Source organism: Pongo abelii, chromosome 6, assembly GCF_028885655.2.
Source record: "Pongo abelii isolate AG06213 chromosome 6, NHGRI_mPonAbe1-v2.0_pri, whole genome shotgun sequence".
Taxonomy (NCBI): Eukaryota; Metazoa; Chordata; class Mammalia; order Primates; family Hominidae; genus Pongo; species Pongo abelii.
Window position 1 is genome coordinate 39,351,805 of NC_071991.2, and position 23,041 is coordinate 39,374,845.

At 47.3% G+C, this 23,041-nt stretch overlaps 1 protein-coding gene across 1 annotated transcript in view; it reads right to left on the reverse strand.

The window, feature by feature from the left end:
- The window catches only part of ADCY1 (adenylate cyclase 1), a 144,956-nt gene that overhangs the window by 21,269 nt on the left and 100,646 nt on the right, over positions 1–23,041 (reverse strand). The window contains exons 9-14 of the mRNA XM_024250323.3: positions 19,316–19,510; positions 19,116–19,213; positions 17,616–17,700; positions 12,244–12,333; positions 11,120–11,373; positions 10,662–10,788 (exon numbers count right to left, since the gene is read on the reverse strand). Of these exons, the coding sequence (XP_024106091.1) occupies positions 10,662–10,788; positions 11,120–11,373; positions 12,244–12,333; positions 17,616–17,700; positions 19,116–19,213; positions 19,316–19,510 (849 nt within the window). The remainder of the gene's footprint in view (positions 1–10,661; positions 10,789–11,119; positions 11,374–12,243; positions 12,334–17,615; positions 17,701–19,115; positions 19,214–19,315; positions 19,511–23,041) is intronic.

Genomic DNA, 23,041 nt, shown 5'->3' on the forward strand with positions numbered 1-23,041 from the left:
ACCCAACTCAGCACTTCAGACCCATCAAGTCCTGCCAACGCAACAGGTGGCCATCCCCTAAACCCAGGCCTCTCATGCAGGCCCCTGCTGCCTGCTGCTCCAATCAGTTCCACTTCCCTTTTAGTACAGAACAGATGAAAAGTCCTTTTTAGATCAAAAATGCATTTCAGTTAAGGCTTCATATGGAGAAATGTAATTTACATTATTCTACTACATTAAAGAGAAATCTTAATTTTAAATTTGAACAATTCAATGAATTAAAAATGTTATCCCTGACCTTTATTAGAAAATGAGAGAATAAGCCTTCAAATGCTGCAGTTACAATGTGTGGATGCAGGCATGCACATGCACATGTTCCACACTGCCCTAGGAAGTCCATAAGTGGTGTGTATGTGTGTGTGTGTGTAAGAGACTATGTGTGTTTGTGTGTGCATGCACACATGCATGTGTGGTTTTCTAGAAAATACTTAGCATCTTGTTGCATTTCTCTTTCCAAGAAATAAAAAGGCAGACCACAGCCCTCATGATGTGTTTGTCCCATCCATGGCCCTGTGGTGTGAATGAGGTTGTGGTGATGTCATAGCTGGGGGAATCGGAGTTCACGAGCTGGAGGGCAAATCAGCTCGAATAAACCAGGACTATCTAACATCCACCCCCCACAGAAATGCTGGGACCGGCGGTGGTGAATGCAGAGGCTGGCTCTGTTTCTGACAATGAAGTTTTTACTCCTAAGGAGCTTCTGAGCTGAAAGTTTTGCTGTGCTGAAATGCTTGGTAGTTCTTCATTTCTTAGGATGAGTCAACATAGTAGTTGAAGGCAGGGCTGTGTCCAGTGTTTCAGACAGGAAGCAAGATGGGGATGCCATTTTAAAAGGTAAAGAGGGCTGGGCGCAGCGGCTTACGCCTGTAATCCCAGCACTTTGGGAGGCTGAGGCAGGCAGATCATCTAAGGTCAGGAGTTCAAGACCAGCCTGACCAACATGGAGAAACCCCATCTCTACTAAAAATACAAAATTAGCTGGGCGTGGTGGCACATGCCTGTAACCCCAGCTACTCGGGAGGCTGAGGCAGGAGCATCACTTGAACCCGGAAGGGAGAGGCTGCGGTGAGCCAAGATCGCGCCACTGCACTCCAGCCTGGGCAACAAGAGCAAAATTCCATCTCAAAAAAAAAAAAAGGTAAAAAGAGCTCGTGCTAACAGTGAAGCTATGAGGCTGCAGTGGGCACACAGCTGGTCCTGCCCCTGGGAGATCTGCTCTCAGTGATCCACGAGGTCCACCGTCACTGTACACGGAGGGAAACCAAGGCTGGCAAGACAGCATCCAGCCTCCCCAAGCAGAAGACACCCTGTCTGTCTAACGAAGTGAAGGCCCCATGAGAGTCCTCTTTCCTAGCTTTGAATTTCCACTTACGCCAATATAAAATGTGGGGGTAGGAGCTACTGGAAACTGATCAAGTTCAGTTTCGGTGACTGAAGTTTCCAGGGTAAAATGTCAGACATTGAAATCAGAGAATTACCAAAATTACCCTTTTCAGAAAAGTCAGCATTTCTTGCCATAGTGAAATGCCTGGTCCAATACTACCTCCTCCAGGAAGTCCTCTTCAGCCCCTTAATTAGAATAAATTACTCCTTTCTGAGGAGCAGACAACACCTGCCCAGGGCCTTCATGGCATTCTGTCTTCCGTTCTCCTCAAGTCTCCTCTCCTCTCCTCCCTTGACTAGCAGCAGCAGCCCGTGCGCATTTCTGCCCACACTGTGGGCAGAAAGCAACTTTTGGGGTCTTTGGAGCTTTTGCTCTACTTGCAAGATGCAGGAGAGTCTAGGGAGAAGCACAGGCCTCAGAGCTGGGGAAGCCACTGTGGATTTACCCACTCAGAATGTGAGGGAGGCCATCCTACAGGAAAGCACTCTGAAGCTGAACGGTCCTGGGGAGGGCTGAGAGCCTGACCCTGAGCACGTGTTGCCAGCACAAGCTCCCTTGTTTCCACAACCACTAGCCAGGCAACAGTGGCCCCGGTCACTCCACGTGGACACTAACTGTGCTAAACATGTGTGTCTTTGTTGTAGAAAATCTGGATTTTTCTTTTTCTTTTTTTCTTTTTTGAGACAGAGTCTAGCTCTATCATCCAGGCTGGAGTGCAGTAGGATGATCTGGGCTCACCGCAAGCTCCGCCTCCCGGGTTCACACCATTCTCCTGCCTCAGCCTCCCAAGTAGCTGGGACCACAGGCGCTCGCCACCATGCCAATCTAATTTTTTGTATTTTTTAGTAGAGACAGGGTTTCACTGTGGTAGCCAGGATGGTCTTGATCTCCTGACCTCATGATCCACCCACCTCGGCCTCCCAAAGTGCTGGGATTACAGGCGTGAGCCACCACGCCTGGCCGAAAATCTGGATTTTTCATTGCACACACATACAGAAAAAAATGCAAAGCAGCCCCACTCCACGATGGAGAGATGTCCTAGGGGATGTCCGGTGGGTCTGCTGTTTCAGACGGCCTCTAGTGCTTTAAAGCAGAAGGCTCCATTTCCTCATCAGAAAGTCTGGAGTTACCAATGTTTCTCCATCTTTTCGAACCAGGGAGGAATTGAGGTGCTATTTTCCACACTCCTACCACACGGCTCTCCACAAACAGTCCACACTGTGGGCGGAAAGCAACTTCTGGGGTCTCTGGAGATTTTGCTCTATGTTGAAGTTATGCTGGGTCCTTCTAACCCAGATCTAACCTTTCAGAGAAACCCTCCACCCACACATGCATATGAAATCTTGAGTGCTGTGGAGGGAGAAGCACAGGCCTCAGAGCTGAGGACTTCTAATTCTTGGCTGTGTTCATAGGATTCTGCCTAGAGACAGCTCTCACCAGAACGCCATTCCACTCTGGGTGGTACTTAACTTGGCAGGAGAAGGCTTCTGAGACATGCTCTGCATGGCATCCATGAGAGTGCCCATTTAGGGTTTGGCAGATTTCGGTTCTGACCTTTGGTCATTTACTTTGGCCCTCACCTGTTACATGGGGATAATGACCAGTTTTGGGGTCAAAGACACTTAAATGGCCACATGAAGTTCCACTTCTGGAAAAGATGGAGTAACAGGGATTCAATTTGCCCTCCTACAAGCAACAAGCAGACCACACAAAATATATAAAACAGCAGCTTTCCAAATACTGGACAGGAGGCAATGAAAGACAGTGATCCTTGAGTGATAGGAATAAGTGATGAGGCCTGCAATGGCCCAGCATACTGCTGGGAGAGTTTCCAGGCCACACATAGAGGCAGTGCATGTGAAGCCTGGGGGTTTCCCAGATTTGACAAGGCTAGGGGGCTTGGAAGCCCAAGGCAGCTTGAGTTCAAAGGGAAAATACCAGAGAGGACAGAGTGTTCCGGTCTCTTCAAGTCTCTAGCTGAGTACTGATTAGCATAGGCTAGAGAAAGAACCATCTAGGGATTAGCACAGGTTAGGGAAAGGACTGTAGGGAACAACCCCCAAAGTTCATGCAATTCTGAAAATCGTTCCTGCCTCCACTGGCAAGAATAAAAAACCTTATAATTCACCAGGCATCAGGTAAAGTACTGAAAAGGGTTTTGCCTCAGGAGTGGACAAAATTAGTCTGAGAATTAATGCTCCTCTGGTTCTTCCTAACAAAGGTGAAAAGCGAGACCCAAAGGATCTGTATCCTTCCCTGTAAGTTGTCAATTTTATTGAGATAAAATTGATTATAATACTTCCTTGTTATTTTATTCCTTAAACATTTATAGAAACTGGTCTCTATTTAATTTCTGATTACTTTTGGTTTAATTTCCTCTTTTCTGGCTTCTTAAGGTGATTTGAGAGAGACCTTTCTTCTTTTCTAATATAGGTGCTTTGTATTATACATTTTCCTCCAAGTACTGCTTTAGCTGAACTCCACAAATGTTGATCTCATATGTAGTTTCATTTGGCTCATATTACTTTCTAATTTTTCTTTTGATTTCTTCTTTGAACCAAAAGTTATTAAGAAGTATATTCTTTAGTTGAGGATTTCTCAGAGATCTTTCTGTTATGGACTTCTAATTTAATTATATTGTAGCTAAGGAATATGCTTTGTATGATTTGAATCCTTTTGAATTTCTTGAGACTTGCTGTACTGGTCATGCTCATGTGTCCTTGAATAGAATGCGTATTCTGTTGCTGTTGGATGGTATGTTTTATAAATGTCAATTAAGTCAAGTTGGTTGACAGTGTTCTTAAGTGTTGTAATCCGTCACTGATTTTCTGTCTAGTGATTCTATTGCTTTTTGAAAGGGATGTTGGAAACTCCAACTACAATTATAGATAGAAGAATTTCTTGCAGTTCTATCAATTTTTACTTTATGTATTTTGATGATCTGTTTTAGGTACATAAATGTTTAGGACTATGTCCTCTTGATAAATTGACCCCTTTATTACCCTCTAACATTACTGAAAGACCCTTTTTTTCCTTTGACCAACATTTAATTTCTTGCTCTTGAGATCCAGATTTGGTAAGTCTTTGTGAGCTTAATATTTTTTTTATTTTGAAATATTTAATTGACAAACAAAAACTGTATATATCCAAGGTGTGCAATGTGATGGTTTCCTATATGTATACATTGCGTAACGACTACTACGATCAAATTACTTAACACATCTATCACCACCCACAGTTACCATTTGTGTGTGTCTGGGATGAGGGGGTGAGGACACTTAAAATCTGCTATCTTACCAAATTTCAAGTACACAATACAGTATTATGAACTGATTTTTTAAAATAACAATAAAAACAAGCATCTCAGGAGACAGACACACTTACCCCACCTAGCACTCTGCCCTTCCCTTGGCTAATTCCTACTCATCCTTTAAGCCTCAGGGGTGAGGTATTATATTTAAATGATAGCACATCCACCTGCCTGGGTCAGGGTCCTGTCTACATTTTACATGGCATGCCCTTCACTGTACTGAAATTTTCTGTGGCTTGAGTTTGATTCCTTTAATAGTCCGTGAGCACCCAAGGGCAGGGGTTACACCTCAACCATGTGAGCATCCCCAGCACAGGATTAGGTATACTTTGGTGCCCAATAAGCACCTGTTGGATGGAGGCAGGTGGTAACACTTTGTGCGTAGGTACAGAGTGGATGCCTGCCAGAGGCTGAGTGTGCATTCTCAGATGGTGTGTTTCCAGTGGGCGTGGGGCCTGATCGATGTGGGGTCCTGAGGTTATGCAACAAGGTTTGGCTCCTTGGGGGTTTCCACAGAAGTGTGCTGCAGGATGCAGCTGGGATACATCTGGAACCATTTGTCCCTCCATAAAAGCTGTTTGTGAGGATGTACTCACCCAAAGGCCAGAGGTGAAACCTATGGCCAGTTAACAGAGAACAAGATGATGACTAACAAGCGTACAACATTTCAGGGTCCAAGAAGCATGATGACCATGGCTTTATATGACATACACTCCTCCACAACCCCCTGAGAGACAAGTGTCACTGTCACATATGTGGAGAAGACCAGTGACCAGAGTAAGAGGAGGAACCAGGTCTCTAACTTGGCTTCTGCCACCAGGAATTCCATGTCTGTGCCATGACCACATCTTAGGAAACCTCCCCTCTAAATGTTAATAATGGCAACTGCAAAATGGGAATTACCATTGAATTAAGCATTTATTGGTAGAGAAATAAGTTGTTTTAACTGCATTCTATACTAAATAGCACAAACACTGAAATTTTAATTCCCATGATGATTATCTACTGAATGCAAAGAAAGAAATGACACTGGAACAAAAGCATACAAGAGTTCACAGGCGAAGAGGCTAAAGATGCCTCCCAAGGGAAAAGCCTATCTGTTTGTGCAGGTTTGGACAACCAATCCAGTCTCTGTAAATAATTAACCTACCTAGTGTTTGGCCTGGCAATTTTGCAATAGTTTGAGGCACTCTAATGTTTGTACTACATACCTAATGTCCAAGGGCAAACAGGCAAAGTCTACAAAGTTCTGTGTTTTGCTAGGGTTATGGGAAAGCAGGTGGCATTTGTTGTTACCTACCTGCGGACAAACATGGCAGTGTACTCCATTTGGGCAACCCTTTCTTGTGACACGCATGCACAAGGATCTGCAGACTTGCTCGGGCTGCCCCAAGGCCCAGGAATGCATTCTAGCCCTAAAATTACTGGTATGCTCATTGGGCATTGCTAGGGGGTGTCACTGGATGGAGAACGACATGGCAGGGTCAAATACTGCATTTAATAACATTTAAAAGAACACCAAAGCCAAGAAAAAGCCATGTCAACCCAGATGAGAGAAAATGTTTTTCCCAGAAGTGTCCCTCAACTGGAAGAGTCATAGCCAAAGCCCAACTCTGCTGTCTGAGAATGAGGAGCCAACCAGGCACCCTACTAAATAACCTGGAAACCCCAGATCTCATGGGCCTGGGCTGTTCCAGTCTTTCTAGCTCAGCCCAAGTCCATTCTTCTCAAGCTCTGAGTACGTTTTTGCAACTAAAAGATCTGAACCCAGAGAGGCCAGCTGACCGCTGGGTCAACATATCCTCCCAGACCAGCCAGCTGGATCACCCTGGATAGCCAGCCGGAGCCAAACTAAGACCAAGTTCAGCAACACAGCCCATCATAAAGAGGCTCCTTTCCCATTACCTGGTGTGGCTTTAGCAAACTGCAGCTGGCCAGATCTCCCTTCCAGGGCAGGTATGTGCTGTATCTGCAGTCCATTCCTCACTGGTTCTGTCCCAGGGAGGCCAGTCCAAGGACTCTACCAACAGGGTCCTGGGCCTCCTACTTCCGGCCAGGTTTGGCCAATGGGGAGCGGGAGCAGGGGCCAGTAGCGAGGGAGGAGCGCATTCCCGGTTCCTCTTTGCATGGTTGCTGTGGACTGGCTGCGTCTCTCAGCTGAAGGTGGTGAATCCTATCAGGCGGCCCTCTCTGTTCCCTGGTTCTAGGGCCCGTTCCCACTGTGGCTGCCCTAGGTGCCACACCAGCCTGGAGCTGCCCTGCGCCTGCCCCTGTCTTTCAAATAGTCCAAGCATCATAAGGGCTCCTGAACTCACCTCCTTAGAGTGTGCCCTCCGCTGTCAGCCCAGGCTGTGATACATGCACAGCTCCCTGGAGACCCACTCTACCTCCACTACTGCACCCTCACTTGATGGCCAACAGTGGCCAGACTCTACACGACCACTTCCAAGGTGCCCTCCTGCCAGCCCCTGACCATGCAAGTTGCTTTCCTCAGGGCCCCTGTGGATCACAGGGCTCCCACCTGCCTCCTGGGCTCTGTGTCACACTCCACTGTCAGACCACCTTTGGAGACAGGGATCGGGTCCTATCGCCCTCCCTTTGCAGCTCCACTGCCCACAGGGGCCTGGAGGGAGCACTGGCCCCTGTAATTGGGCTCTGACTCCTCTCATGGTTTTTGCTGAAGAACTCCCTCTTTCTGCCATGTTCCTCGTCCCTTTCCCCTCAACCCCATCCCTCATCCTTCCATAGCCAAATCTGAAGCATTGCACAAGGCCCAGAGAAACACTGGCTCTTCCCCAGTATGCCTGGCTTAGCTTCCTCGCAAACCCACTGTGGCTGCAGTCAGGCCTTCTGGTGTGAGGACTCACTTCCCACCACAGCCTGCATTCCTCTGGTGATAAGTCTGACTCAGATGTTGATATGGTTTGGGTATCTGTCCCCGCCAAATCTCATGCTGAAATGTAATCCTAGTGTTGGAGGTGGGGGCTGGTGGGAGGTATGGGTCATGGAGGCGGATCCCTCATGGCTTGGTGCTGTTCTTTCTCGCGATAGTCAGAGTTCTCGCAAGATCCGGTTATTTTGAACTGTGTGGCACCTTCCCCCCAACCCCTTGCTCCTGTTCTCGCCGTGTGACACATATGTTCATGCTTCGCCTTCTGCTATGAGTAAAAGCTCCCTGAGGCCTTCCCAGAAGCCAAGCAGATGCTGGTGCCTGTTGGTACGGCCTGTAGAACTGTGAGCCAATTAAACCTCTTTTCTTTATAAATTACCCAGTCTCCAATATTCCTTTATAGCAGTGCAAGAACAGCTTAATGCAGATGTATTTATGCCCCCACCAGGGTCCCCTCCCACTCCACAGCAGCAATTAGGGCCTGTTCTGTCCAGACAGCCCTGCTGACAGAGAGCGCACCACACAGCAGCACTTCCCCAGGAGAGGCCACAAGGCGAGGGTTCTCAGCAACCCCTGCCCACTCCAGAACCTGGAATTCAGGTATGCAGTGAAGACAGCGCCAGATCATGAGTCCCTCGGGAATCTGGGTCTTCCCCACCTGCAAGGCTAGCTCAGAGCTCCATCTAGTAGGACACAGGAATGTCTTCTGCCCAGAACAGGCAATAACTTAATACACAGGCTGAAGAATAAATGAAATGGGAAAATCCACAGATGGGGGTAGACTGGTAGTTGCCTAGGGTTTGGGGGTTGAGGAGAAATGGGGAGTGTTAACTGATGGTGATGGGTTTCTCTTGAGGGAGATAAAAATATTCTAATATTGATTATAGTAATGGTTACAGGACTGTAAGTATACTGAAAACCACTGTTCACTAAACAAGTGAATTGTGTTATGTGAAATATATCTCAATAAAGCTATTATACAGTGAAGGAAAAAAAAAGCCATGTTTTTCACCAAGCATTTGTGAGCACATGTATATAGATACACATATAGACAATGTGTGTGTGTGATGTATGTACATGTTCTTTCTTTTGCCTACTCAAATCAACAACATAATTTCCATCACTTTAAATATGCATCCTGCCCTGTCATGCTGACATAAACCCACTGAGCTGCTTCTGTCTTTTCCAGATGAATAAAACTAGAGGACACAATTGTGTTCATTTTTTTCATGAGTGATAATTTGCCTCCAGATGCTCCTCGCACCTACCCTTCAACCCACTCTAACCCTCCCTCCCAGAAAGAGATCCCCCCAAAAATGGCTCATCACAGAGTAACAGGCTGCCAGACAAAGGGCTGCTCAGCCTCACCGAGCACCTACTTTGTCAAGGCCCGTGGCCAACGACATCAGGAAGAGAATTTCAGTTACTTCTTGCACACCTGGATTAGGGTTATCACCCCATTTTACTGCTGAAGCAGAAAGACAGATTGACCTATCACTGGTTAAAGTCACGCAGACCCTACATGGAGCTGCTGGAATTCAGGACAAGGACCATCTGATGCGAGGCCCAACCTTTGTCACCCCTGCTACTGCTGACCAGGGTTTCAGTCACTTAACTGCATGGCTTGATGCCCAGTCAGCCTCAGGAACAAGGGCAAAAAATTGACAGGCTTCCCCACTCCAGCAGCAAGCCTGGTCCTGCTTCCACAGTGAGCCCTCAGCTGGTCCTGGCCACGCTTCCTCCTGGCCACCCTCTGGGCAGTGCCTGTCTGGTGTCTGAGCCCCAACTCTGGGCTGCACCTGCCTTCAGTCCTGGCTGCAGAGTAGGCCCAGAGTGAAAATGTTCCTGTCCTGCCTGGCCCCAGACACAGCTCTCTCCACAGGTTCAGAGCCTACCCAAAGATCACACAGATGGCAGCTGGATCCCAGCTCAGCCACCTTCTGGCTGCCAGACTCTGGCATGTTACTTTAGTGGCCCCTGCTTTCTTGTCTGTGATTCCAGCTCCTAGACAGTGCTGTTCTGAAAACTGAATGAGATCAAATAGCTCCAACAGCAAAGAGCTATTCTTAAGGTGTCAAAATAAGAAGACTATCTCTTGCTAAAGCTAATATTCACCAGCTTTCATTCCCAGTTTTCAGGGGAGGAAACCTAGGAGGAGCAATTTTCCCAGGGTGAAACAGTTTGCAAATTCCACAAATGGGATTTGAACCCAGGTAGTCTGGTCCTAAATGCTTGACTGCCTCACCTCCCGGAGGCCTGTGGAGTATGGAGTTGGTGTGAAGATGCTCACACCAGCACCCACACGCTGCCTTGGCCCCTGGCCATGGGGTGGACACAGGTACGCCTCTGCCGTGGCTCCACAGCAAGAACTCAAGGTGAATATCTGGCAGTCATTGCCAGCATCACATCCAAACAGAAAGCCACCTACAGACTTCAGAGAAGCATGACTCCTCTCCAGCCTGGTACCCAGATGTTTGGTGCCTGAGGCCAGTTCACATGTTTGCTACTCTATGGAGTCTCCCAAAGAGGGGTGTTTATGCCTCTTGTGTCAGAATTTCCCAGGGTACATGTAAAAATATAGACATACAGCCCCCACCTGCTGACCTACTCAATTTGGAGCAGGTGGTGAGAGTTCTGGCATTTTCTTGTGTTTCCCAATGACCCCGATGAGACCTGCTGCCACTGCCCAGCCCTGCAGAGGCTGAGCCCCTCTGCACCACCACTGCACATGCTGTTAGGGAAGGGGGACTCACTGCCTCATGAAAGAGCCACACTCTGACCATCAGGCAGATCTCCATCACATGCACCCCATAACTTTCTGAACTGTCTTCTCACAAGGCATGGCTCCCACTCCCTGCAACCCCCAGCATAGGTTTCCTCCATCCCCGGACAATGCCTGGCTTGCACGCTGCTGAGGAGGGCCCTCCGAGGGCCATACGGCGTGTGGGTGTCTGTGGCAGCCCCCATCAGATGCTTGCTGAAGCCTTCTTTCTCCTCCAAATCCCCCACCCCCAGAAAGCAGAAAGGGCTCGTCTTGCCTGTGCGGCCCAGAGGTAGTCCAGCCTCAGCCTGATGTCCACCTGCCTGGCATGCAGGGCCAGCGCACAGGAGAAGAGCAGGATGGCCACAATCGGCTCGTAGCTGCGCCCGGAGACGGCACCACCCCTGGGGGAAGATGAGGAAGAAAAGCCAAGTCAGTGCCGAGCTTCCAGGGCAAGACTCTGCCACCAAACCCAAGAACCATTCAGAGTGACCCTCAGGTGGTGACACCCAAAAACAGCTTGCTGGGATTGACCTTGGCCAAGAGTCACTTATCCTAGGGAAATCTGAGTCCTTACTAGAACTTGGGTTGAAGAGAAGCAGCCACCAAACTAAAAATTGTGTATAAAATTCATCTTGACTAGTTCTGGACTCAGAAGCCTATAGTGCATATCTGTATACACAGATTCAGTAGCACCACTGCTTAGGCCTTTTTCTCGAGGAGCCACACACTTACCCAGTCCTGGTGTATCCACTGAGCTCCAGAACGAGGATGTAGGACGTGGTGAGCCCGGAGAGCAGGATCATTTTTGGCAAGGAGGACACCCGGAAAAATATGGCTAGCGGGAGGGTGCCCACCAGGCAGCAGAGCAGGGCATGGTGAGTAGACTCGCAGGGCAGGGTGGGCAGGGCTGTGCGCTGGCCCCCAGATGAAAGGACCACCAGGGAACTGTTGGGCTTGGAGCTCCAGGACCAAGGCAGGCAGCCCACCTGGGAAGGGAGGGGTCACAGGGGCTTAGCGAAGGACAGGTGAAGACCTGCAGCCCCTAAGCATGCTCAGGTGTCCCTCTTCAAGCAGGTCTCCCAAGGTTTTGCTCTGACCCACCCCCAGCGCTAACACACCAAGCCACAGACCTCATGGCAACTCACAGCACTTCAAGGCTCCCCACTGGCTGCCAGAGCAGGCAAGAGGCTCCAGGGAGGACCAGGTGGGATCAGCCCTGCCTGCTCCCCAGCCCAGCAGCTCCAACCTGTTACTCCTGCCCCCAGCTCCAACCTGTTGTCCTGCCCCAGCTCCATCCTGTTCCTCCTGCCCCCGGCTCTCTCCTGTTAATCATGCACCCAGCTCTGTCCTGTTCCTCCTGCCCCCAGCTCTGTCCTGTTAATCATGCCCCCAGCTCCATCCTGTTCCTCCTGCCCCCAGCTCTGTCCTTCCTGTTTCTCCTGCCTCCAGCTCCATCTTGTTAGTCCTGCCCCACTTCTATCCTGTTACTCCCACTACAAACTCCATCCTGTTACTCCCGCCCATTTCCATCCTTTCACTCCAACCCCCAGCTCCATCCTGTTCCTCCTGGCCCAGCTTCATCCTGTTACTGCTGCCCCATCTCTGTCCTGTTTTTCCACCCCTGCTTCTGTCCTCTGCACTGTATGAAGAAGTCAGGCTCCTTTTACCAGGGAGAGTTTGCATTTTCCTCTGCTAAGTAAAGTCTCTTGTTCCCTGGCTTCTTGGGGCCCCATGCCTGTTCCTGACATCTCTGCTGACCTCCCTGTCTCTGCAGCCCTGGGTCCTGGCTTCTGGGCTGGTCCTCCACGCCATGCCCTCTCCCGCCCCAGGGCATGCCGCAAGCTGGAGATGCTCACCACGCAACCTTGGGCTACTGAGTAGATTAAGACCACTATGAAAATACACAGGACAGTGCGAATCTGAATCGTCAGGCACCCTGGAAAACACTGAATAAGAAATGTTAATTTAGAAAATACCCTCGCGAATCTGAATCGTCAGGCACCCTGGAAAACACTGAATAAGAAATGTTAATTTAGGAAATACCCTCTGATTACCAAGGCGATTCACGTGCACAGTTAATACTTCCTATAGTGGAATGTGCAGATGACCTGCAAGCTGCTAGGTCCACACCCGTTATTCACCTTCCTCACATGTCTCTTGGCTTTTTTCATTTGTTTATTCTCCCAGGTGAAAAGCTTGCCAAAGTTAAAAAAAGAAATCTGAAGTCTTTAAATTACAAAGAATAATACTTCCCTTCCTTCCACCCGCATTGTAACTTTGATTGGCACTGAAGTTAACTGGATAGATTAACTTGGTATTTTCATTATATTGAATTCTTCCATTTCAGAAATGGTACAAATTTCCATTCATTTGTGTCTTCTTTGAAATGCTCTAAATAGATTTTATTATTTTGTTCACGTAGGTTTTATAGAGTTCTTAAGTTATTAGAAATTTTATTTTAAATCTATGTATTATACAGACATTTTGAAATCTTCAAAAAGTGATTTCATGGATAAAAGTAAGAAGTCCTTTTTACACTTAACACTTCTGAAAGTATAAATATAAACTAAAATTAATACACAGGGACCTTACAGAAAACAACTCACCCTGCTAGAGTCCCTGACTAGTCGGGGTGCCCTTCGTGGGCTACACGGTTATTCCTTTAACCCCCACGTGAGGTCAGATCATTACTAACTCCGCTCTACAGTTCAGAAAAAGGTGGCACAAATCCACCCAGTCCAGTATCACTTCTTCTATGGACAAGGACAGGGCAGCGTGTCCCAGCTCACCCACTGGGTGGGTTATGGATCTAGGATCCAGTGCTAGGTTCCCAAGTCCCAAGAGACCATTGGGTATTTCACCAACCCAGTGGTCTCTGCTGATCTCAGAACTGCTGCTCTGCAGCAGTGTGAGGCTCAAACACTTTACTGACCGTGGATCACTGCGCTTCCCTCCCAGTCCCAACTTGGCCTCTGGGCAAGACGCAGGTGCAAGTCCTTGATCCCCACTGCAGCCTCCCATCATCTGCTTTCCCCGCTTCCACCTTGCGTGAGCTCAGTGTGCTAAGGGAGGCCACCAGAGCCACTGGCAGGCCTCCATGCAGGAGCCATACCACAGGCCTGGGAACAGGATTTTAGAGCAAGATCCTGCCATCTTTTGCAGGTAACTAATCTTTTGAGAAAGGCTCTTGGCCTGCTGCTGGGCCTGAGTAGAGCCTGAACCCTTACCCGTGGGCCAAGTTACCGTATGACCTGAGCTGCCCATCATGAACTGGGTGTTACCTGACCCACCAAGCCATAAAGCTGGGTGTGAACAGCAGCCCTCCATCATCAAATTAAAGTGCTAATATATACGATCAGCTCCGAGCAGACCCTTAAGACACAAGTAAGTGACATGACAAAGTGGCCCCAATGACATTGTCCCCAGTCCTGCTACCCTGCCTTCTCTCTCCCAGCCTGTACCTATGGCCTCATGGGGAGCTCCCTCTGATTAGGTGATGGAGTAACAGAAGCTCAGGCCTTGTGGGCAGGTGCAGCACTTCAGCCTATGTGACACAGCCCTGAGGGACAATGGTGAAGGGAAATCCTCCCAGTGGGCAGAACTTTGGGCAGTTTCCCTGGGTGGGCACTTTGTTTCCAAGGACAAATGGTGAGATGTAGTCATATACTGATTCATGAGCTGTGGACAATGGTTTGGCTGGATGTTCAGGGAGTTGGGAAAGACATGGTTGGAAAATTAGTGACAGGGGGGTCTGGGGGAAAAGTATGTAGATAAACCTCTCCAAGTGGGTGAAAAATGTTAAGATACTGTGTCCCATATGAATGTTCACCAAAGGGTGACCTGAGCAGGGGAGAATCAGAATCCAGTGGATAGGACGACCCCTACTGTGGACACCAGTCATTCTATTTCCTCAGCCACTCCTGTCACCCCAATGGGCTCATGAACAAAGTGGCCATTGTGGCACTTCGGGAGATGTCACCTGAGGATGAGAGGGAGAAAAAGCAGGCACCATTTCCTGACCGTCTGCACTCACAGGGGCTAGAATGAAGCCCTCGGGCTGTCTCTGGTGGTGCTACACTCCCCTCTGTGTGGCGAGGCTCCCTTCCCCCTACCTTAAGGATCTCTGCCAAGGTTTTCTCTTTTCTTCAAAGCCACCTAGTTTAACTCGAGTATCATAACTGGTGCAAATCTTCCTTCCACCACCTCCCACCTTCCACACCTTGGCTTGGGGACCTATGATGGGATGTGGCCTCTACCCTAGCCAGCCTGGGTGGGCCCAACACCCTCCTGAGCCTGTCCCATCCGCCTCCCTTCGAGCCCTAGGAAGGCGAGAAGGAGGATGGGGAAAACAGGGCTGAAATGCAGGTCTGTGAGCACCAGGCTAGGGTGAGAGGAGCAGAAGCAGCTTATCCAAGGCACACCCAGCCACCTTGTGGACCACATCGTGCCCACATCCCCAGGGTCCAGCCAAGAGCCTCTGAATGTGCCTGACGCCTTGACCTCGGCCTGCCCCACCTGCAGCATCCCGGGGTCCAGCCAGTGCACACCTCCTGGGCTTCCTCCTCTCCTCTGCCCGCTCCTGATATTCTCCAGGCCTAGCCATGCAAACCTCAGCCAGCAACCCGGACAGAAAAAGTCCACATCCTGCCCCAGACTTTCCTTTTCAACCCTCAGCAGGACCCTCGGGACAGCTCTGCCGCCCTCTGCAGATGATCAAGACGGACAGGATTAGGCACCTCCCCACCCTGATTCCCAAGATGAGCTACACCCACTGCCCCACCCCCATTCAGCCTTCTCTGTCTCATCTGACTTCAGAACACTCCAACTGAGCGTGTGCTGTGCCAGGCTCTGCTCCACAGACTTTGTAAAAATGAGCTCACTGAATCCTCATGTCAAGCCAATGAGGTGGGGGCCATCATCACCGCCATTTCACAGAGGGCAACCCTGAGGCCCAGAGAACTGGAGCCCAAGCCTGGAGTTGGCACACCCCCGAGGGATGGGGATGGGGAAACCAGATAGGGGTGAAGGTCCCAAGGGGCCATGGAACTGCCACACTGCCCTGGGCACCCTGGCTCTGGACACTGTCAATGTCGGGGAGGGAAACATTTCTACCCGGCCTTCTCAGGGATGTGTTCTGGAACTAACTCTGTCTGCATGACCCACCGCATCCACTCAGGCCACAATGGCCTTCTGCTGGGCTGGCTTCCTGCAAACTTCCCTCACCTCCATCCCCACAGCCATTTGCACAGGCCTCTTCCCTGGCCCAGGGTCAGAAGGGATGCTCAGAGCCCGGTGCAGAGCCTGCGAACAGGAGCCTAAATACTTGTGATTCAATCAAACCCTGACCCAGTACACACTGGCTGTGAGCTGAATCCCCTCTCCTGTCCTAGCTGAGAAGTCTGGGCACTCAGTCTCCACTCTGCTTCCTCCACATCAGCCGCAAGCACCACTGACGGTGCTCCCAGGAAAGCTGGACCCCCACTGCTTTTCGAGCCTGGCACCTCCAAACCACATACTTAGAAAAAAACGTTCTATGCTTGCTCACAGAAGAGGGTGAGAAGGGAGAGTGAATATTCAGAAGGAAAGGAGCTAGTGGCATCCAGGGCAGAGTCCACCAAGAGAACAAAACACTGGAATCCAGAAGAAGCTTCATGGGATAACTGCAGGCTAGCCTCTTTTAATGTCAGCACCTGGAGTTATTCTGGCCAAAGTTCCCAGCCATGAGGGCAGCTCCCTTATTAACAAAAGAGGGGTGATTCTGGGCAGACGTCTCAGCGCCCCAATCCCACAGATCATGTGTTTTTTAGAACCAAGAGGTTTCTAAATTTGAATATTATTTTTATGGACAGATTGGGTGCAGATTTTGCTTCCTGGTTTCATGAGCACATCCCTTAGCCTGCCTGAGCCCACTTTCCTCACATGTGGGAAAGGGGCTGGCCCGTCTCACCACCTGGCTTGGGAGGCTTTCGTGGAGTCACAGAAAGCAGTGTACGTCCACTCACAAGAATCAGTATTCCTGGGCCAGGACCTCTGGGCAAAGCTTTCCACGCTGGTGCATTCCTTGGCTTCCGCTTTGTCGTCGCTCTTCTTGCCCAGTGGCTTTTCACACTTTCTGCATGTCTAATGCTATTTATACACCATTGGGTGGGCACACTGGTTCCCACCACTGAGGACAAAGGAATAGACTTTAAAAACTATCATCCATCTGTCCTGCTTTCACTTGAAATTATATGAAAAACAGCAGTTTTACTTGAAGTGGTAAATTCTAAAATTTGTCAAACCAAATGTCACTCAATCTATACGAGTCAAAGAAATAGGAACGAAGTTTTAATAGTTAGCATTTTTTAAATTTAAAAACTCAAGATATTACCTATGAATAATGACAAAGTTAAATGAATGAAACTAGATTTAATCTTTTCAAAAAGTTGCTGTTTTCAATAATTATGCAAATATAACACTGGGTCTGCCAGAAGTGACATCCTGGGGTCGGCTGAGGGAAACAAGTCGTTTAGAAATGAAGGTGGAGAATGTGACGAAGGAATGCAGGACTAGGAACTATACAGTCCTCCCAAGTGAGCCACAGATAGTACAAGGCCGCAAAGCTCAGGCCTTTCCTGCAAAAGCCCACAGAGCAAAGCAGATGAGGCATCAGGGCCCAGATAGCACAATGTACCTGGAAAATGTCACCCCTCTCCAAAGTCTGCGACATAAACACAGAATAAACATCTCTCTTCTGTCCTGCTGCTAGACTCTCCATTCCAAGAGAACAGGATCAGTATCTTGTGCTCATTTGTTTAATCAATATCAATTGCCAGTCTATTGTGCCCATCAGGCACACTCCCAAAGGAGTGCATGTGCCCAGTGCAGAACTGGGTCTTCATGAGCACCTGCTATGTGAGCAGACTCTTTCTTCCTGTCTAGGCGGGGGAGGGAACAGAACTGCCTCCCCAATCCCACCCTATCCCACCCAGAGGGCAGGCAGAGTCCACCCACATACATGGACCCAGGTGATGTGCAGGTACAGGACACAGGCCACCCACATACCTGAACAAGGTGATATGCAGGTATAGGACACAGGCCACCCACATACCTGGACAAGGTGATATGCAGGTATAGGACACAGGCCACCCTCATACCTGGACCAGGTGATATGCAGGTGCAGGATACAGGCCACCCACATACATGAACCAGGTGATATGCAAGTACAGGACACAGGCTACCCACATACCTGGACCCGGGTGATGTGCAGGTACAGGACACAGGCCACCAGGAAGCAGATGCAGAATACTAGCAGGAGCAGGACGGCCACACTCCTAGGGGACAGAAAACATGAGAGTCACTGATAGGTGGGGATCAGGAGAGGCGGACCCAAGAGATGGCTGAGAACTGGCCCCTCCCTCCACATCCCCTGTGCTCTCAGGAGGAAGCAGCGTCGTTAACCTGGATGCCTGCCACTCAGGTCTTTGGGGACTGACATGGCTGGTTCTATTTTTTAGGGGAGGGCATCTAGGGTTCCTGAGTGAGAAGGGGGCCCCTCCTGAGTCTACCTCCCACTTCTCCTACCCCCACCGCAGAGATCTAGCTTAGGCTAAGAATCACAGAACTTTTCTGGAAGCCGTTTTCCTCATGATGGAAAGACAGGAGTTTCCCAGACTTTGCTGAACTATTCTCTAGCTGGGCTTTGTCTGGGAAGGACATTTTTAGAAAACGCTGAAATCCCAAATAAGCCCATGAGGCACGCTGCTGTGTTCAGTGTCTGTGGGCTGGGCAGGATGCAGAGCACCCAGGGCTGAGCGCCCTCCTCCTCCGCAGGTGTGGGGTGGCCTCCATGTGCTTTCAAACTCAGAGGAGGTAGTATTCCCATAGGTAGGTTTTATTAAGAAATGAGTACACCTGAAAGTAAAGTGGCAAGTGCAGACTCAGTGGTGTCTTTCTTGCAAAAAAATAAAAAATAAAAGCTGCCAAACTCACATTGACTTATATGATGTTTAAATGTTATTTAAATTATTGTTTTTCTTCCTTTTAAGAGGTATTTTAAGTTTTTGAAAATGTCATAGATCTAGAAGCCAATGAGCTCATTAAGTGCAGTTTCTTCTCAAAAGTTATTGTTATTATTATTATTATTATTTTTAGAGACAAGGTCTCACTATGTCATCCAGGCTGGAGTGTAGTGGCGAGATCATAGCCCACTGCAGCTTAGACTCCTGAGCTCAAGGGATCCTCCTGCCTCAGCTTCCTGAGTAGCTGGGACTACAGGCAAGTGCTGCCATGCCTGGCTAATTTTTTTTTTTTTTTTTTGTAGATAGAGTGTTGCTATATTGCTCAGGCTGGTCTTGAACTACTGGCCTCAAATAATCCTCCTGCTTCAGCCTCCCAAAGTGCTGGGGTTACAGGCATGAGCCACTACACCCAGCCAAAAGCTATTATGACAGCAATGGTGCATGTTGCATGGATGAAAAAACATGAAAACGTATGGTGTCTTAGAATTAAGTAAATTCAAAATTTAAAATGGAAAGTGACCAGTCCCATGCCATATACCATCAAGGCTTGTTACACTACTGACTTGAGAAAATGAGGAAATGATGGCTGGCTAATGTCAGCCATGTTGGGCACATTGAGACAGTAACTGTGGGAGACGAAGCTTGAGCATACAACAGAAACACAATCACGAACCCCAGAAACCGGGACTTCTTGGTGAGTTCCTCACCTCGTTGATAGAAATACTCACTGTGGGAATATTAGAAGGTAGACAAGGCCAAATAAGGCAGCCAGGATGAGGGTGAGGACAACGGCGCTGGTGAAATACTCGTCCTGAAGCTGGTGGTACTGTGTAAGAAAGAAGTCAATCCGTCAGGGCTGAGGGCTTCCTCCAGCCAGGCAGCACCTTTGCAAGCAGCACCAGGGAAGCCGAAAACCAGAGTTGCTTACCTTTTGCTCCCGTTCGACATGTTTGTACTTCAGGGTAAAGAAGTTCAGGTCTGCCATCTCCAGCTCTGTCTGGCGGGCTTCTAAGAGGCGGCTGATGTACCTGTTGACGCGAGTGCCCGGGGTGGTGTAGACAACGTTGGTAGAAAAAGATGAGCGGTTTCTGAGTTTTTCTGAGGCTGTTCTTAATGCCCTCCGCTGCAGCCATCATGGAAATAAAGGAATATCATTAAATTCTCCACTTACTGAAGAAAAGCACCTATACTCTCCCTCCAGCCAGATCCGCTGCAGGGTGGGGTCGGGTTTGGGAATCTGACATTTAATAATCATGACTCTGCCCTGCTGGTGGTGAGATGGCAGGTGAGTCATCTCAGCAGCTAGTGTTGGTGTTCCCACACCTGTAATGGGGGTTTTATGGCCCCTGAGTGATGGCATGGCAGCAAGGATTAGGTGATTAAACACGTGTGCAGTGGGGGGAACAGCACCCAGTAAGAGCAGGTTCCTAAACTCATAAAACCCCAACACATGCAGAAAGAGATTCCCCAGAGTTACAAGAGCAGGAGTCCAACCCCCTCCTTCTAAGAGAGAGAAATGGTGGCAAAAGGAGTGGCTTCACCAATCTCTCACTCTGGCCAGGGCTGATGGGAACAGCGAGTGAGCCTTTCCTCCACAGCTTCCATATGTCACATGAGGGATACAAGAAAGCACCCATTTGCCAAAAGGAAAACAGAGTCTAATTTAAAACCACTTGCCATGAGCTCACTATCAGTGCTTCATAAACAGAACCTCTGGTACTTAATATACTTGAGAAGAAAATAAGAATATTAAAAGAGGCTAGCCATGTGGTTCCAGAAAAGATGAAATGAACGCACTTGTTTTTATTCCTACTGAATGATAAAAACACTGACAATACATGTAAAATAAGCACACAGACTGTGAAAGGTGGAAAGAAAAGGGTGATGGCAGGGACCTTGCAACTCAAAGGAAAACAGTGTGGGAGGGGTGGTGTCCCTTGAGGTTTCTTTCTGCCTTATTTATCCCAGACTAGAAACAAGAGAAGCCGGCAGCCAAAAAATGCCATTGGATACAGATCAACTTTTTTAAAGCCCCCCCCAAAAAAGCCTGTTGTTTCTAGCCAAAAGAAAAAAAAATGGGGCAACCTAGCAAAACAGAAAACTTTTAGACAATAACCACCCTATTGTAGCCAAAGACCATAAAAAAAAAAAAAAATTGTGGCCCCAGCTCCACCCAGGCCAGCAAAGACCATGTGGGGAGCCTCGACTTTGATCTTTATTAGGCTGTGAGGAGGCACACCCAAGGCCCCACTGACATAGTGCCAGAAAAACCTGAATACGGAGTGGAGATGCTCATCTCCACTGAGTGGTAATGAGCTCCCACTTGCATTGTCAGTGGACGCTGAACAAGGAATCTGAATGTCCATATCTACTCAACAGTAATAAGGTGCCAGGTGTCACCTTGGTGCCAAATGCCAGGCTGTCATGGAGGATGAGTGGGAAACCTGGAATTCCACCCACACTGCCCCAATGCTGTAAAGTCTGAAGAGACTTGCTAAAACAAAAAATTTCAGTAGGATCCAGAGTATCACAACATAATACCCAAATGTCTAGGACATAAAAAAAAAGAAACCACTCATAATATCAAGCCTTAAAAATGTCAGCTTGAGAAAGATAATCAACAGATACTAACTTCAAGATGATAGAGTTGTTAAAATTATCTGACAAGAATTTTAAAGCAGTCATTATAAAAATGCTTCAATAAGTAATTACGAACACACCTGAAACAAATTACAGAAAGTCTCAGAAAAAAGGAAAGTATAAGAAAGAACAGATAAAAATTACAGACCTGAAAAATACAATAATCAAACTTTAAAACCTAATGGATGAGCTGAACTGCAGACTGAAGTGCACACAGTAAAGAATTCCTGACCTAGAAGACAGAGTCACAGAAATTATCCAATCTGAACAAGGAAAAGAAAACAGACTTAAAAAAAAAAAACAGAGCCTTTGGAACTGTGGAACTAAAATGGAAGATTTAACATTCATTCATGTCATCAGAGTCCCAGAAGGAAGAAAAAGGGTGTAAGACTGAACAAATATTAGAAGAAATAATAACAGAAAATGTCTCAAGTTTGGCAAAAGATATAAACCTACAGATTGAAGTAAGTGAGCAAATCTCAAACAGGGCAAACTCAAAGAAACAGATGCCAACACACACCACAATCAAACTTCCAAGAACAAAAGACAAAGGAAAATTCTTGAAAGCAGCATGAGAAAACTGATATCTGATTTTTTGGTGAAGAAAAAAAGTAACTAGAATGATAGCATCATTTCTTCAGAAACCATGGAAGCCAGAAAAAAGTGGGAAAACATTCGTCAAGTGCTCAAGAACTGTCAACCCAGAATTCAACATCTAGCAAAATTATACTTCAGAAATGAAAAAGAAATTATAATATTTTTAGATAAAGGGAAGTTGAAAGACTTTATAATCAACCTAAAGAATAGCAAAAAGAAATTCTTGAAACAAAAAAGAAAATAGTAAAAGAAGGAATGTTGGAACATCATGAAGACAAATAACAACAGAAAGGATAAAAATGTGGGTAAATGCAATATACTTTCCTTCTTCTCTTGAATTTTCTACATGTTTTCTGGTTGACCCAAAGATTATAAATTTGTCTGATATATATAGAGGAAATATTTATGACATTTATGTTATAAATGGGGAAGGATAAAGGGACTGAAAGAGAGGTAAGGTTTCTACACTAAACTTGTTAAAATGTTAACATCAGTAGGCTGTAATGTTATGTAAAAATAATATATATCTAGATAAACTACAAAAAATTGTATGCAACAAGATATACTATATATAAATCAAAATGGAATTCTAAAAATTGCTCACATAAACCATAGCAACATAGGAAAAAAAACAGAGAAATAAAAAGAGAAGGAACAAACAGAAAAACAAAAAATAAGTTAAATAGCAGACTTATCAATAACATACCAATAACTGCATTAAGTGGAGATATTCTAAATATACCAATTAAAAGAGGCTGTAATAAATGATTTAACAAATATCATCCAAATATATGCTGTTTAAAGAAACTCACTTCAAATATAGCAATATATTTAGGCTGAAATTAATAGAATAGAAATTATACACCATGCAAACTTTAATCTAAAGAAAGTAGGAGTGGCTGTAGTGATAACAGAAAAAGTAGATATCAGAGCAAAAAAATTTACCAGGGATAGAGAGAGACATTACAAAATGATTAAAGAGTCAATGTAAAAGGAAGACGTAGAAATCCTAAATGTGTATGCATAAAACAACAGAAATTTCAATCACACAAAGCCAAAACTGATAGAATTTAAGGAGAAAGAGCGGGGCACAGTGGCTCACACCTGTAATCCCAGCACTTTGGGAGGCCGAGGCAGGTGGATCACGAAGTCAGGAGTTCAAGACCAGCCTGGCCAAAATGGTGAAACCGCGTCTCTACTAAAAATACAAAAATTAGCAGGGCATGGTGACGGGCGTCTGTAATCCCAGCTACTCGAGAGGCTGAGGCAGAGAATTGCTCGAACCCAGGAGGCAGAGGTTGCAGTGAGCTGAGATCACGCCACTGCACTCCAGCCTGGGCGATAGAGATTCCGTCTCGAAAAAAAAAAAAAAAGAGAATTTAAGGAGAAATAAACAAATTCTCAATTATAGTTGGAG